Source organism: Carassius gibelio, chromosome A5 (genome assembly GCF_023724105.1).
Source record: "Carassius gibelio isolate Cgi1373 ecotype wild population from Czech Republic chromosome A5, carGib1.2-hapl.c, whole genome shotgun sequence".
Lineage (NCBI taxonomy): Eukaryota > Metazoa > Chordata > Actinopteri > Cypriniformes > Cyprinidae > Carassius > Carassius gibelio.
This window is the reverse complement of record NC_068375.1, coordinates 6,808,872-6,826,210: the sequence shown is the minus strand read 5'-3', so window position 1 is coordinate 6,826,210 and position 17,339 is coordinate 6,808,872. Positions and strand designations below refer to the sequence as shown.

At 39.9% G+C, this 17,339-nt stretch overlaps 1 protein-coding gene across 1 annotated transcript in view; it reads left to right on the top strand.

Annotated features, from left to right (window-relative positions):
* Positions 1–17,339, top strand: part of LOC127988221 (uncharacterized) — a 55,869-nt gene that overhangs the window by 21,993 nt on the left and 16,537 nt on the right. Inside the window, exons 18-29 of the mRNA XM_052590853.1 lie at positions 2,250–2,382; positions 2,602–2,718; positions 6,961–7,060; positions 7,852–7,998; positions 8,219–8,281; positions 8,915–9,036; positions 9,126–9,292; positions 10,536–10,623; positions 13,141–13,203; positions 13,466–14,118; positions 14,247–14,350; positions 15,947–16,090. Of these exons, the coding sequence (XP_052446813.1) occupies positions 2,250–2,382; positions 2,602–2,718; positions 6,961–7,060; positions 7,852–7,998; positions 8,219–8,281; positions 8,915–9,036; positions 9,126–9,292; positions 10,536–10,623; positions 13,141–13,203; positions 13,466–14,118; positions 14,247–14,350; positions 15,947–16,090 (1,901 nt within the window). The remainder of the gene's footprint in view (positions 1–2,249; positions 2,383–2,601; positions 2,719–6,960; positions 7,061–7,851; positions 7,999–8,218; positions 8,282–8,914; positions 9,037–9,125; positions 9,293–10,535; positions 10,624–13,140; positions 13,204–13,465; positions 14,119–14,246; positions 14,351–15,946; positions 16,091–17,339) is intronic.

The following is a 17,339-nucleotide window of genomic DNA, read 5'->3' as shown; positions in this document are numbered from 1 at the left end:
TTCACACGCTTTCACGCCACACATCAATTTTTTCACGCACAGAAAAACCACAAAGCAAAGAGGACAAGGAGACCAACAGACTAGACAGAGCAGGTTAGTTATGATATAATATAATGGGTAACGTTAAGTTATAGCTAGCTAATTATCAAACGCAGCTACGGTTAGCCATCGCTAACATTAGCACGTTTATCGAACAGCCTTCAATACATTTCTATGTTATAACTTCCCGAAAACAAATACACAAACGTATAAAAAAAACTTCTAGCGAAATACTAACAGCATCTAACTTACCAATCCAAAAGAAATGTTGCAAGTTCGGAGTCGAACCTCATTTCTTTCAGGTCCATCAGTTGTCTCCAGAGATTAAAAGCAGTGCCGATGTTTACTCTGGTTCGGCTCCTTTTCTTATCGGATTTGATTTGTGTTTCCCTGTAGCGGGTGGTGGTCTCTTGCCAAGGGCTTGAGGGCCATCCTTTCTCTCTCTTCCCTGAACTGAAATGAAGTACTGGGCTGTAATTTCCACATGATTGGCATCAGGTTCAAGTACACGCCCACAAGCCGTTCGAGTTATTAGTGTATTGCAGGTTGGCTGGTGGTTATGTTGCCCGCATACCGCCTCCCATGGCCGAAACTGCATGCCATGTGCGAGGCTCTGTACGGACGACTGTCGTGCACAAACAGAACCAAAACACAAAATAAAATTGAAGCCTGGTCCTCTCCCATCCTTCACTGTCATTACTTCTCCTTTTATCCTTCCGGAGCTCCTCCGTGGGACTCGAGACCGATGAGTGATGCAAGTTTCGCTCATTTTCAATTACTCCACCGGCTTCACTCCATTCCCACGGCTCTCAGCCCCATCCCACTCATCACGGTTGCCATGTCTACTTATTGCAAGCAACACTTATTGCACGCATCTTTGGATTTGTTGTTTGCACTTGGATCATAAAGTGAACCATTTTATGGATATAATAAAGTAGGCGGTGCCAGTTAAATGTACATATAAGGAACAGCTGGAGAAACAATTTACAACTTAAGGTAACTAGCAACCTGATTGTCAGAGTGGCAGTGTCTTTCAGAAGTCAAGATGGGCAGAGGATCACCAATCCCCCCAATGCTGCTGCAAAAAAATAGTGGAGCAATATCAGAAAGGAGTTTCTCAGAGAAAAATTGCAAAGAGTTTGAAGTTATCATCATCTACAGTGCATAATATCATCCAAGGATTAAGAGAATATGGAATAATCTTTGTGCGTAAGGGTCAAGGCCGGAAAACTTTGGGCCCTTAGATGGCACTGCATCACATACAGGAATGCTACGAAGTTCTTTGAAAACTGGGACGCCATGTCATCCGGACTAAAGAGGACAAGGACAACCCGAGTTGTTATCGGTTATCACTCAGTTCAGAAACCTGCATCTCTGATGGTATGGGGTTGCACAAGTGCATCTGGCATGGGCAGCTTACACATCTGGAAAGGCACCATCAATGCTGAAAGGTATATCCAAATTCTAGAACAACGTATGCTCGCACCCAGACGTCATCTCTTTCAGGGAAGACCTTGCATTTTGCAACAACACAATGCCAGACCACATACTGCATCAATTACAATATCGTGGCTGCGTAGAAGAAGGATTCGGGTCCTGAAATGGCCAGCCTGCAGTCCAGATCTTTCACCCATAGAAAACATTTGGTGCATCACAAAGAGGAAGATGCGACAAAGAAGACCTAAGACAGTTGAGCAACTAGAAAGCCTGTATTAGACAAGAATGTGACAACATTCCTATTCCTAAACTTGAGCAACTTGTCTCCTCAGTCCCAAGACGTTTGCAGACTGTTATAAAAAGAAGAGGGGATGGCACACAGTGGTAAACATGGCCTTGTCCCAACTTTTGAGATGTGTTCATGCCATGAAATTTAAAATCAACTTATTTACATTTTCTCAGTTTAAACATTTGATATGTCATCTATATTGTATTCTGAATAAAATATTGAAATTTGAAACTTCCATAAAATTGCATTCTGTTTTTATTCACAATTTGTACAGTATTCCAACATTTTTGGAATCAGGTTTGTATTTAGCTTGGTATAATTTCATTTAATGTTTGAGCTTAAGTAGATAAGATATTCATAGCATTATTATTACTATTCTTAGTAATATGTTTTTGTCACTAAGACAAATGTTACATCAGTAGTAAAATATGAAGATGAAACTAAAATTAAACTAAAGTATTATGACACAAAATTCTTTTTTCAGGATATGGAGACATTGTACCTGGCTCTTTGGTAGAACAATGTATGGTAGCAGTTGTTGGTGTTATTGCCTTGCTGGTTTTTAACTATATTATCAGCCAGCTTTCTGCCACATTATCTGGTGAACATGCTAAGAGGTATGTTTTTAATTTTCAGACACTAAATTTAATCTTATTATAGATGACCATGTATTCTTATTTTATGTTTATATACTGTCATATAAAAGCATAAAAAACAGCCCGCCCTGCTGTAAAAACTGATTTAATCAATCAAAAAACTTTAAAAGCATTTTTCTTAGTAGATTCTGTATTTCAGCTGAATTTTTGCACATATTTTCCTGTTTTTTTTCTGCATAGGGTGGCTTTCCAGAATCTTTTTTCAGAAATGCATCACTTCATGAAGCAACATGATCTGACAGTTTTCCTACAGAACAGAGTCATGAATTATATGAATCTCATGTGGTCCAAATATCAGTATGTTTTATCTTATTTTGTCATTTTCCCATGCAATATTTGTAAGCATGTGCAGCTTTGGTTATTGTCATGAAGGTTAGAAATACGGTTTTCTCATAGCATTCCAATTAAACCCAGTGGCAGTTGCTCAGATGGTGTCTAATGACTCTGGAAAATCAGTCTATCACTGATTACGTCATTAAAAGAGAAAGTGACTGATGGCTCCTCAGCATTTGTATACCATTATTTATTTTAAGCTGTGACATTAAAGGCAGCAGACGGGAAAAAAAACGATTATTTCATGCTTTTGAGAGCCAAAACAATCCAGCACTGGCAAAAAATTTACTATAATATTATATTAACATGCATACAGTACATATATACTTTTAAGGAATTATGTATGCATGTATTTTCAGAAATAAATGAAGAAATAGGCTCTTAGCTAAATTCTGTAGTTTGTAACCAGTAACTATGGCCGCTTGGTTATGGCCTCAATCTGTCATGCAAGCCAGACTTAACAATTAAAAAGAAGACAGCCACTGATAGTTTCTTTAGTATTCTGCAGTCATTTAAATCTCTTTATTGTATATCAGAAGAATTAATGCACTAGACTGTACACCTTTAATCAAAGTATTTTTTACTTAGTTTGCTCTACTTCAGTACATTTTAAAAGTTCTGTACTTGTTCTGTACTAGCTAATGATTTATTATAATTCATAATAGTGTTCTACTGAGCTCACAGCTGTTCAAATCTTGTTTGTGTGTCTAGCATGTTAGGCTATCCTTTGACTTGTATTTTGAGCCATCAGATTAAAAAAAAAACTGAATTCATCAGTATTTTACTTTTGATACTTAAATATTTTATTTAGTATTTTGAGCCTTCAGGTTTCTGAGCAGAGTGTCGTCAAGACAGCCTGCCGAGTGTTTTGTCGAGTGTTGGCGTTACGGCGCGTCAGGGGGGGTTGCCAGTGCTTCTGCTTTTTCTCAGCATGCTGCAGGTTCCCATTCTGCAGTCACGCTGCAACTCCTCCTAGGTGCTTCAACACTTCTGTGTATTTTTCAAAACTAAAAGATCAAATTCTAAAAGAGCACTATGAGTGACGTGGCGTCTTTTTAGAGATGTCTTTCCACTCGTGCGTTTCTGGATGTGGTCACTTCCTGGCTCCATCTGATGGTCACAATCGCTGCATCCCATGCCTGGGCCTAGAGCATGCTGAGGCAGCATTTGTGGATGAGTCATGTTCTCCTTGTGGGAATATGACAATCGCGATGTTGCATTCAAGGCTCCTCTTTATCAAACGAGTCTCCCTCCCCATGCCCCATTCTAGCTCCTCCTTCAAGAGGAGGGCTACTTCGGCTCATGGCCAGGGTGATTTGAGGATTACAGATTACAGATCCCCACAGAGCGAGTCTCCACGGGCCCCTCACTCCTCCAGCACATCGTGCCCCTGGTGTAACGTGAGGCGGATGCCTCAGACAGGACAGGACTCAGCACTTCATCGGCTCACCAGCAGATGACCTGATGTCGATCAATGTATCAGGGGATGAGCTAGGCTCTGAAGATGAGGATTCGGCTGTGTTGCCTCCTGGGAGAGTGGCATCCAGAGTTGACTCCTAAGCTAGAGCGTCGGGTTGTCTTGAAAGGCGCCTCCATCTCCCGAACATTCAAGGCTGAATGATTGGTTCTTGGGGGTGCCGCACTACCTCGTCAACTACCTCGACAACTGGCTCATATTGGCCAAGTCCCGAGCAAACTCTCCCCTGTGCAGAGGATCTCTTTTTTTCTGTGTTGAGTTGGACTCGGTCGACCTGACGGGGCATCTCTCGACAAAGCGCACTCAGTCATTTCGGGGCAGGAAGGGGTGTCCACTGAAACCGTTTCAGAGGCTCCTGGGGCATATGGCATCTGCTGCAGTGGCATATCAGTTGCCTTCAAGTTGCTGGCAGTATGGCTTGCTCTGCACCACTTCACATCAAGGCTATGCGACAAGCACGTACTGGTCCATATGGAAAGCACTGCGACCGTCAACCACTAGGGGGTCTACGCTCCAGTCGCATGTCGCAACTCGCCCGCCTGACTGACTCCTTTGGAGTCAGAAGCATCTGAGGTTCTTCATGCCATTCACATCCCAGGCGAGCTCAATCGTGCAGCCGATGAGCTCTCACGACAGCCCGCCCTTCCAGTAGAATGGTTACTCCACCACGAGACCATCCAGATGATCTGGAGACACTTCTGGGACACTCTGGTAGACCTTTTGCCTCCCCGGACACGTCCCACTGCCAGCTGTTCTACTCCCTGTCCGAGGGGACCCTCGGCACGGACGCACTGGAACACAGCTGGCCTAGGGGTCTACGCAAGTATGCTCCTTAGCATATTCCTCCTCCTTTCTGCAAGATGGGCTAGAGCGAAGGCTGTCTCCCTCCACTATCAAAGTTTATGTTGCCGCTATTGCCGCACATCACAATGCAGTAGACGGCAAGTCCATTGGGAAGCACGACCTGGTCATCAGGTTCCTTAGGGGGGCAAGGAGGCTGAACACTCCAGGCCCTCACATGGTACCCTCTTGGGATCTCCCCTTGGTCCTGACGGCCTTAAAGCAGGAGCCCTTCGAGCCTCTGCAGCCAGTAGAGCTTAAGTTTCTGTCGCTGAAGACAGCGCTCCTCACTGCATTGGCTTCAGTCAAGAGGGTCGGAGACCTGCAGGCATTTTCGGTTGACGATACATGCTTTGAATTCGGGCCGGCCGACTCTCACGTTGTCCTAAGACCCCTGCCTGAGTACCTGCCCAAAGTTCCCAGGATGCCTTTCAGGGACCAGGTGGTGAACTTGAAAGCGCTGCCCTGGGAGGAGTCAGACCGAGCCATCGCTTTGCTCTGTCCCGTTTACGCCTTGCGCATTTACGTGGACTGCACGCGGAGCTTCAGAACCTCAGACCAGCTCTTTGTCTGCTCTTTACAGCAGAAGACAAAGTTTGTCTCCAAACAAAGATTTGCCCACTGGAGAGTGGAGGCTATAGTCTTAGCATATCAGGTCCATCGCTTACCGTGCCCCCTTGGAGTGAGAGCACACTCTACAAGAGCTGTGGCTTCCTCCTGGGCTTTGGCACGGGGCGCCTCAGTAGCAAACATCTGTAGAGCTGCCTATTGGGGGACACCTAACACGTGTGCGAGATTCTATAATCTCCTGGTAAAAGCCTGTGTCCTCTCGCATACTCACCTCAGATGGTCTGTAATGCTAGACTAGCTCGGTGTCAATCATGCTTGCTGTGCCATTCCCCTCTACGGACCGGATACGTGCACTTAAGTGCTTCTCAGTTCAGTTTCCCTCTTGGCAAACCCTGTTGAAGTTCCTCCTGCACCCTCGGTAGTCAGGCGTGGTGGAGCGCCAGACACCAGGTCCAGCAATCGTGTGTATGCCCAAGGTCAACCCTTGTGCTGAGCTAGGTGCCTGTGTGTAGTGATCCCCCCTTCGGGTTGATCCTACATGTGTATTCTCCATAGTACGGCTTCCCTCACAGTGAGCCCGTGTCTTTCCCTGGCAGAGATCTCTCTGCCATCTCTGCTGTGTAGTGATCTCACACCAGGTGGGCTGAGTCTACCGCAGGGACTTCCATATGTAGCACTGCCCTATGGCAAGTCCATATGTGTAATTTCCACATGTTACTTCCTATGTGCAGGATGTGGTTCCGTAGTGTTTCCCTACTTGGGTACGCTTTCCCAGTGTTATCCAATTTTCACTGTACAGAACTGCAGTGCGGGTTCCTCTGCCTAGGCCCAACTGGTGTGGGGAGGACTTGCCAGCTTGCGCAGGGCACTGAAGGGCGTCAGCAATAGTGACATTTTCCATATGCATCCCAGTTTCGTCAGTCAATGACGTAACGTTGAACGTGACCGTCTGAAAGGTAATGTCTTGGTTACGTATGTGACCCTTGTTTCCTGAAGGAGGGAATGGTGGTGTACCACCACTGTGCGGCCAGGTCACATTGTCTTGGCTCATCAGCGAAAAACTGAATGTGCGACTGCACGCAATCTCATTTTATACCCGCGCTGCGGGGCGGGGTGCGCGATGCCAATCTAGCACGCCAATATTCATTGGCTTGTTTTATTAACACTCTAAGGCGATTTGTCTCTCTAGCGAGATTCCAATTTCATCAGTCACTGACGTAACATCTCCGTTCCCTCTTTCAGGGAACGAGGGTTACATACGTAACCGAGACGAAATTTAAAAAGCTTTATTTATTGATTTTATTGTTTGTTTTTTTCAGAGGTGAAGCTTTTCCAGGAGGACCCTTTTTAATGCATGACTTGCCAGTTGAACTGAAACGGAATGTCCTCATGGCAGAGAGAGGGGAGCTTCTGTCACAGGCCAGTGGTTTTTTTGTTTTTTGTTTTAATCTTAAACAAGTCACCTCTTTTTTTGTCTTAAAACCACTAAATGGAGAGAAAAAAAACTGTTTTGGTTATCTGGACCAAGATGCTGCATTAGCAACTGATGCAGTGTGAACTCCACCCAGCATTGACGACCTCTGAGGTTTAAAAAGGGCCACATCAGTATGCTGGTTAATGTGTCTTAAATCATCTCCTGAATTGCCAGGAAACTTCCAATTCACTGGGTCATGTGCAACCATGAAGGCTGAAAATCTCAACCAGCAGGATTATTCACATTTAGAAAGATCCGGTGGGGTTTAAGATTAATGCTTAAAACCTGATTCCAACTGGGTTCATCACTCCTGGGAGGAGTGTGGATGATGAAACTTGAAAATTGGCATTTGTGTTTATTTAGTTATAACAGTGATACTCTAGTTTAAATGCATAGGGCCAGATTTATGCCAGCATAAACCCTCTTTTGACATAAAAAAAAAATACTGTGAGGGTTTACTGAAGACGAGATTAGCAAGGAGAGGAGTTTATGGGAAATTTATGGGAGGAGATTATTAGTAACGAATAAATCATATAGTCTGTTTTACTAAGGTTTGCAGTTGTCAGTTTAGTGGGATTTGCACCATTAGCTCACAAAAAAAGCATTTTGCCTTAACACATTTTGTGCTTGACAAATTTATGGTGTGTTCTTTAATTTGCATATTGTCAGTAGTTCAACCGACGAGGGCTGGTTCAAAATTAACTAAATTGTTTCATTTTTTTCCCCCTCTATACAGATTCCTTTCTTTGCAGAAGCTGGGCAGTCATTTATACGGGACCTTACTTTAACTTCAGTTATGTACTTTTTTCCTAAAGGGGAAATTATCCAGTACAGTAAAACTATCACAAGAGAGCTCTTTTGTATTCGGAGGGGAGCATGTGAGGTCAGCATAAAAAGTCTATTTCTTCATAAATGTTTGATCTCAAGTGTATGCATGTAGGTTTTAAAATGAAAGCATAAGCACAAACTAAACCTGGGTTTGCCAAGTTACGTATGTAGTTCAAAACGCACTTGTAAGCATTTGTGCACACCTTTAACTTGATTATTTTAATCATTGTTTAAATATTGAAATATTTCATTATTTATGTGTATTTATTTTTTAGATTTTGAATGATACTCTTTCAGATGTTGTTGGACATTATCAGAAGGGAATGCATTTTGGAGAGGTGAAATTGAAATATATTGTTTCCTGTAATATCAATCACTTTGACACTGCATCTGTTGCTGATGCTATGGGAGCTCTGAAACCTGGAGAAAATCATGGCTGTTTATTGGCAAATGGCTCTTAGGCCCTGCACTTTAACGTGCGTTTCTCAATATGTATATAGGTGTCCCAATTTGTCAGATTTTAGGGCCTGTCCAAAAACCCACAGTCTTTCCTATTTAAAAAAACTAAAAAAGAAAATTCTGTCATGTTGTTCCAAACCTGTATGAAGAGATTTTGAAGAATGTTGATAACCAAACTGTTGCTGGTCCCCATTGATTTAGTATGGAAAACGAATTATATGGAAGTCAATGGCTACTTTCAACTGTTTGGTTAAACAAACGTTCAAAATACAGTTTTTTTATTCAACAGAAGAAATTATTACATGTATGAGGGTGAGTAAATGATGACAACATTTTCATTTTTGGGTGAACTATCCCTTTAACATCAATATAAAATGTTTTAAATATCATTGTTTAAGGGTGCTTCAGAGCTCCTAAGTGGAGTTCCCATAGTGTCTTGATATTAATCCAGATACCATAGGTTTGTGTACATGCCTTAAATAAATCAGCTTATCTTTTTTTTTTTTCTGCAGGCAGGTTTTTTGTTTGGAAAACAAGCCACATTGACAGTACGTGCTGTGACATGCTGTGAAATTGTAGTTATTGATTTTGACAAAATCGGAGTACTTCTTGAGAAATATCCCCTGTTTAAAAGGTATGTTTTATGAACTAAGAAACAAATTACATGAGTAAAATCTCTGTAAAGTTAATGAAAATTTTATGAGTAAACTCTCAATCCTCTAGGCAAATTAAAGAATACCAATCAGAGCCCAAATGCTACAAAACACTGGTGGAGACTGCAGAGAAATTATTGAAAAGGCAATCCCATGCCCAAGAATCTGACAATGCACAGAGACAAAAAGTCACGTTGGCATTTCAGGGCCGTAGGTTTTCAAAGAAGACAAAATGCTGTGAGTATTTTGAGAAACATTACTCCGTATGAAGATATATCGCAATATAAACAAGTACGATTATCATACCATGTACATTTGCTTTCTACATTATTAGGAGAAAATAAAAGACGCAGAATCTCACCTGAATTTAGGCAACAACTTCCCGGTTAACTGTTCTTCACTACAACCCGTCAAAACAAATTTTCTCAAAGAAAAGAGCAAATTACGATAGTACTATAATGTAGCCTACTTCTAAAATAATAATAATTTATAGAAAAAAATTTAAGGAATATAATTTCCCCTAATTTTTATTTAGTACATCTCTGTTGGGAAGCCCTTTGCCAAAACATAAAAAGACTCTAACATTACCTTGTACTTTTTCTACAACTATTGTTTTTCTTGCAAGGATTTTTCACTATCTTCTTCCTGTCCCCTGTTAAGATTTTTTTTTTTTTATATCCTGGTGAATATCCATTCTGGGGTGCGTTTACCGTACAACGACATAACTCATTGATTAATCACCATAGTATGATGCATTATTGTTGAAACGAACTAGCTAGTTACCACTGTTTCCCAAACACAGTCGCATCTCCGTCGTTGGAACCAAATTAGTTCAAAAACATAGGGCCATTGTTAATGACGTCACACGCATGTGGTGGAGGATTAACTTCTGCTATTTAACCAATTAGACATCTTATAAGATGTTGCTGTATTGAACATGGCACCTGATGACTAATTTACCATGTTTTGTTCCCTGTCATTTTTCTTTATTTGATGTTTGATTCATCGCGGGTTACCTTTTACATCATATTCCGGGGTTTCCTTCGGTATTTGTGCACTTGCAAACTCTTTAAAAAACAGCATTTTTAATTGACGCGCAAACATACATTGATTAAAATGTATTTATCTTAAGATATAATGTAAAATATGTATTGCACTACATGTTAGCTTGCTTATTGTCCCCGAGAGCCTACTTATTTAAGCATATATCCCTTGCTAACAAGTAACTATGCTTCTAACTACAGCTCAAGAGCTATAGTTCCAACCACAAGTTTGCAACGTTGTTTGCAAATGTTCATTTTAACTATGTTTTAAGGAAACACCGAATCGTCAAACTATGTTGGTAAAGACGGAACTTGCGACCATAGTTGGCTAACGATGCTTTTGGGAAATCCACCCCTGGTTTTGGTGTATGTAGGCTGTAAGGATTGTGCCAAACTTATTTTAACTACCTATAAATTAAATATAAATATCTTTCTAGATGTGGAGGACTTTGGAAACATTCCAATGTATGCTGGATCAGAGGAAGAAACCGTTCCAATGAGACGATTCAAACGACAGAGTCCAAAGTAAGCAGAGAGTTGTTTTCATCTGAAATTACATGTACAGGGGTTGTTTAATAGGTAATATATGTTTATTAAGGTGTTTTAAGCACCATTTGCCTTTAATAGTTCATCCCAAATGAAGGTCCCAAATACAGTTTAATTGTAGCTTCAAAGGCCTCTACATGATCCCAGGCGAGGAATAAAGGTTTTATTTAGCGATACAATTGATCATTTTCAAAAAAACTTTTGTTTATTTTTATTCTTTTTAACGACAAATGCTCGTCTTACATTAGAGTTGTTGCAGAGTGTTGAGATTTTAATATGCATTATATGGAGGTAAGAGAAAAAGACAATGCCATCGAAGCATTTCTGTAGATGGTCTATTCCTCTCAGAGTTGCACTCATATAAACCTCCATATATTTGTCTTCCAATATTTCGAGCATTGTGAACAGTTAGCTTGATCTGCCTGGTATAGTATTTTCTCCTCTAGTCTATACTTCATAGAAATTCCACAAAATTTAGAATCATCTAAACGGTACTGTGACGGTTTGGGATGAATACATGTACTGTTACACCCCTCTTTGTTATATCATAACTTTGTGAAATTTCTCTGCTAGAGGGTGATCTCTTGAGAACCCATGAACCTGATCTCAGATCAGTGTTATACGTTTTTAATGAAACATTTGTATAATAAAAAGAAAGAATTACAATTAATAATCTCTTATTGGCCTGATAAACACAGCGCGCCATAAAAAAGAAAAAAAAAAAGAAATGTGCAGTTTTTTTTGCATTGAACTGATAAACTAAGGTAATAGCTCATACAAAAATGAGAGCTAAAGGGTTAGTTCACCCAATGATCAAAATTATGTCATTAATAACTCACCCTAATGTCGTTCCAAACCCATGAGACCTCCGTTCATCTATGGAACACAGTTTAAGATATTTTAGATTTAGTCCGAGAGCTCTTAGTCCCTCCATTGAAACTGTGTCTATGGTATACTGTCCATGTCCAGAAAGGTAAGAAAAACATCATCAAAGTAGTCCATTTGACATCATAGGGTCAGTTAGAATATTTTGAAGCATCGAAAATACATTTTGGTCCAAAAATAGCAAAAACTACGACTTTATTCAGCATTGTCTTCTTTTCTATGTCTGTTGTAAGAGAGTTCAAAACAAAGCAGTTTGTGATATCCGGTTCGAGAACGAATCATTTGATGTAACTGGATCTTCTTGAACCAGTTCACCAAATCGGACTGAATCGTTTTCAACGGTTCGCGTCTCCAATACGCATTAATCCACAAATGACTTAAGCAGTGGTTCTCTTTTTTAATGTGGCTAACACTCCCTCTGAGTTCAAACAAACCAATATCACGGAGTAATTCATTTACTCAAACAGTACACTGACTGAACTGCTGTGAAGAGAGAACTGAAGATGAACACCGAGCCGAGCCAGATAATGAACAAAAGACTGATTCGTTTTCGAGTCAAGAACCGTTTCTGTCAGACGAGTCTGATTCGAGAACCAAGTAGCTGATGATACTGCGCATGTGTGATTCAGCGTGAAGCAGAATGACACACAGAGCGTCTTAAACGAACTGGTTCTTTTGGTGATTGATTCTGAACTGATTCTGTGCTAATGTTATGAGCGCGGGTAAACCGAAGGCTTGAATCAAGGGCAGTCATCGCAAATGACCTCATTACGTCATGCGCAAAAGAACCGGTGAACCGTTGTCTTCAACCAGTTTATTGAATCGAACTGTCCGAAAGAACTGGTTCGCGGAAAAGAATCGAACTTACCATCACTACTGTTGATCCGAAAACTGCTGCAACTGGTTCTTGACTCGAGAACGAGTCAATCTTTCATTCGTTATCTGGCTCGGCTCGGTGTTCATCTTCAGTTCTCTCTTCACAGCAGTTCAGTCAGTGCACTGTTTGAGTGCATGAATTACTCCGGGATATTGGTTTGTTCTAACTCAGAGGTAGTGTCAACCATGTTAAAAAAGTTAACAGCTTAAGTCATTTGTGGATTAATGCTAATTGGAGATGCAAACCATTTCAAACGATTAAGGTTGATTTGGTGAACTGTTTCAAGAAGATCTGGTTACATAGAGTGATTCGTTCGCGAACCGGATATCATTAAACTGCAGTGTTTTGAAATCTCACAACAGACCCAGAAGAGAAGACAATGCTGAATAAAGTCGTCGTTTTTTCTATTTTTGGACCAAAATGTATTTTCAATGCTTCAAAAAATTCTAACTGACGCTCTGATGTCACATGGACTACTTTGATGATATTTTTTTTTTCCTTTCTGGACATGTACAGTATACCGTGCACACAGTTTCAATGGATGGACTGAGAGCTCTCGGACTAAATCTAAAATATCTTAAACTGTGTTCTGAAGATGAACGGAGGTCTCACGGGTTTAGAACGACATGAGGGTAAGTTATTAATGACATAATTTTGATTATTAGGTGGACTTACCCTTTAATAAGTAATGTGAATGAACATTTCAGTGTGCATTCTTGTTATTGTTTCCATAGGACTTTAATGGGTCGAATAACATATTTCTTCTCATCATCATGCCCATCAACTTTCTTAATGAGGTAAATGCAGTGCTACTGACAGTGTTTTTTTAATTCTACTGATACTGTTAAAGATGTCTCTCTGAAAATAATGACCTCACATACGAAATGAAAAAACCAAATAAAATGTAATACAGTAGTTTCAATAATTGGAAGCTTTAGCATATTGAATTATAAATTAATTGACCACCCCAATTTTTTACGTGTCCCAGAACACAGTGATTCCCCATTGGAAAATGTGATTTGTTTACTTATTTTTTTACATTTTTTTTTTTTTTTGCAGGAATGCCGTTTTGCCCAGCAGTGCATTTTATGTGAGATGGGAATTTTTCCGGAGCATGTTAGCAGTTGCTGTCAGCATCATTACCTCATTTCTTATTGCATTTTTACACTTCAGAATGGAGCTGTGGATTGTTTGTTACATACTTGGATTGTTTTGTTGGATGGACATTTATCTTCGCATGCATGTTGCTTTCTATGAAGATAATGATCTCAAAGTTGACACCTTGGAAACAGCACATCATTATGTCAAAACCGGGTTCCTTGTGGATTTCATAACTTGCTTTCCTTGGGAACTTGTGGGATGGATTGTGATTTCACCATTCAGTGAGAATGGATTTTATGCCAATAACGAAACATTACATCTTTATGCATACTTAAGGATTCCACATATTTTTCAGTTATATCGCATTCCCTTTGTATTTAAATTCTTGCAAGCTGGCATTGACGCTGAAAGGAACAGCATTACTGTTTTGATGTTGTTGCTGTATTCCGCTTTTTCTGTGCACTTTGCCACTTGTATTACCTTTGCAAGTGCATGCCCTGTAGCAGACCTTCATGGAAATGCCAGTGATTATTTTCTACCGTTGACAAAGCACAATTGTACACCATTGTCCTGGGTTGTACATGTGGACAAATCCTTTGATGTCGATTTTGGTACGTATTATTCTTCAGAGCTTTGACCACTGAATATGTTTTATCCTTATTTTCATATATCTAATAGATTAAAAATAAACCTTTATATGTGATTAAAAAAAAAAATAATAGATTTTGTTTTTTTTCAGCCACTGTTACTTTCCAGCAGTTGTATTTAATCAGCATGTACTTTGCAACCACAACAATATGTGCTGTTGGATTTGGGGACATCTATCCGTCTCTTATGGCAATGGTATTTTAGATTAATTTATATAAATCTTGTTTATGCTTTTTCTTTATTATAATTAGAATAGGGGATGGTGAAAATAATTTATACTTTTTCTATTTTTTTCCTTCGGTTTTCTGATGAAATTGGGCCATGACATTTTCTTGATAGGATTTGCAATATTCTACAGGTGCATCTCAATATATTAGAATGTCATGGAAAAGTTCATTTATTTCAGTAATTCAACTCACATTGTGAAATTCGTGTATTAAATAAATTCAATGCGCACAGACTGAAGTCTTTGGTTCTTTTAATTGTGATGATTTTGGCTCACATTTAACAAAACCCAATCTCAACAAATTAGAATATGCCACAGACATTCATTGCCAAAGAAGCTGGCTGTTCACAGAGTGCTGTATCAAAGCATGTTAACAGAAAGTTGAGTGGAAGGAAAAAGTTTACCTGGTACCTGGGCTAAGGAGAAGAATAACTGGACTGTTGCCCAATGGTCGAGAGTCCTCTTTTCAGATGAGAGCAAGTTTTGAATTTTATTTGGAGTTTGGCTCCAACCCTGATCAAAGTCACCTGTCTGTGATTTTCTAATGATCCCAAAAACATTGATTAGCATGCTCAGGTGTGTTTGACTAGGGTTGGAGCAAAACTCTGAACCGCATTGGCCCTCCAGGGCAAAATTTGAATAGGCCTGTCCTAGAGTCTGTAGGAAGGGTGGAGAAGCTCATAGCCCAAGTTGCTTGAAGTCCAGTTTTAAGTCTCCACAGTCTGCAATGATTTGGGGTGCAATGTCATCTGTTGGTGTTGGTCTATTGTGCTTTTTTAAAAACCAAAGTCACTGCACCCGTTTACCAAAAAATGTTGGAGCACTTCATGCTTCCTTCTTCTGACCAACTTTTTGAAGATGCTGATTTCATTTTCCAGCAGGATTTGGCACCTGCCCACACTGCCAAAGGTACCAAATGTTGGTTAAATATGGTGTTGGTGTGCTTGACTGTACAGCAAACTCACCAGACCTGAAACCCAGAGAGAATCTATGGGCTATTGTCAAGAGGAAGATGAGAAACAAGAGACCAAACAATGCAGATGAGCTGAAGACCACTGTCAAAGAAACCTTGGCTTCCAGACCACCTCAGCAGTGCCACAAACTGATCACCTCCATGCCATGCCGAATTGAGGCAGTAATTAAAGCAAAAGGAGCCCCTACCAAGTATTGAGGACATGTACATTAAATGAACATACTTTCCAGAAGGCCAACAATTCACCAAAAACCTTTTTTTGGTCTTATGAAGTATTCTAATTTGTTGAATTGGTGTTTTTTTGTTTATTGTGAGCCAAAATCAAAATTAAAAGAACCAAAGACTTCAGTCTCAGTTTCACAATTTGAGTTGAATTACTGAACTTTTCCACAAAATTCAAATTTATTGAGATTCACCTGTAACTTACAGTAAATTGAGATATATAGTTTTATGTAATTTCTTTTTAACTTACAAAACAAACCCTATTTTCCCATAAATTACACATTTTATGTCCTATGCATGTATAGAGACTATTTGCTTGCGTTATGCATCTCGGCACTAACTTTTATTTGTGTGTAAACCACATTTTCAGAAAATTGGAATGACTTTCATCATGATTGCTGCGATGTTGTTTACTGGCTGGTTATCAGGCACCGTTACTGCTATGCTGGCGAACAGAGATGCCATGAAAGCTGCTTACACAGAGAAAACTGAGAGCATCAAACTGTTCTTGAAGGTAGTTATTTTCACACAGAATCTGTTTATTAGAGATAAACATTAAACACATTTTGAAATACTTAAAAGAAATGCATCTTACTTATATCGATGAGTTATTTAACGTAGAACTGGGTTCTTTGATAATAGTTTAGGGTGTTTCACTATGAGAATCACTTTGGCCCTTTTTGAGGTGAAATGTTGAAGTGATGGATACCCATTTTTGGATCACATGTCAATTTAGGTGAACTTATGAGTACATCAGATAAGAAAAATTGGTGGGATATCTAACTTGTAGAACCTCTTACTGTATCAACACAAGGAAGACACAAGTATAATAAAATACATTTAATTAACAAAAGATAGACAAGAGTAGTTAACAACTACTGAATGAATACCATAAATTAGTGCTTCTAAATTCCAGTCCTCACGCCTTCCTGCTATGCACATTTTGTATGTTTCTTTTATCACTTCATACATTTGTTCTATTCAAAAACGTACGTACCCTGTGAAGTGGACATCACAGTATATAACGCCATGATTCTAGTTTGAAGCGAACATATATGTTCCATTCAGAGTGCATTTGTTGTTATCTCGCTGGAAAAAAATTCTGAATGTAGAGTACCATATGTTTTTTGGACTATAAGTCGCACCTAAGTATAAGTTGCATCAGTCCAAAAATACATCATGATGAGGAAAAAAACATATATAAGTCACACTAGACTATAAGTCGCATTTATTTAGAACCAAGAACCAAGAGAATACATTACCGTCTATGCTGCTCATTGCGGGCTACAATGAGCAATGAGCATCATAGGATGCCCTCTTATGGCTGTAGATAATAATGTTTTCTCTTGGTTCATGTCAAATTAATTTTAATAAATAAGTCGCACCTGACTATAAGTCCCAGGACCAGCCAAACTATGAAAAGAACTGTGACTTATAGTCCGGAAAATATGGTATCTGTTTCCTCAGAACGTGTCATATCTGTTACTGTCTCTGAAGAGGAGACTCAGAACAGTCGTGTCTGTTGCTGTCTCCCTGTAGTGGCCTGAAGGCTCAGAATGAATGTACCTATCGGTAAGCCCCTCCCCTTGAATTCCTTAAAGCTGCAGTCGGTAACTTTTGACGCTCTAGCGGTTAATTAACAGAACTGCTTGCGTCTTGCGGAAAAACATCGTAGCCGGAACTACTTCTCTCTGTTTTATGTCTATGAAGAATCACAAAAGTACTGGGTTACTCCGCCGCGGTACCCCCGAAGCAATCTAAAA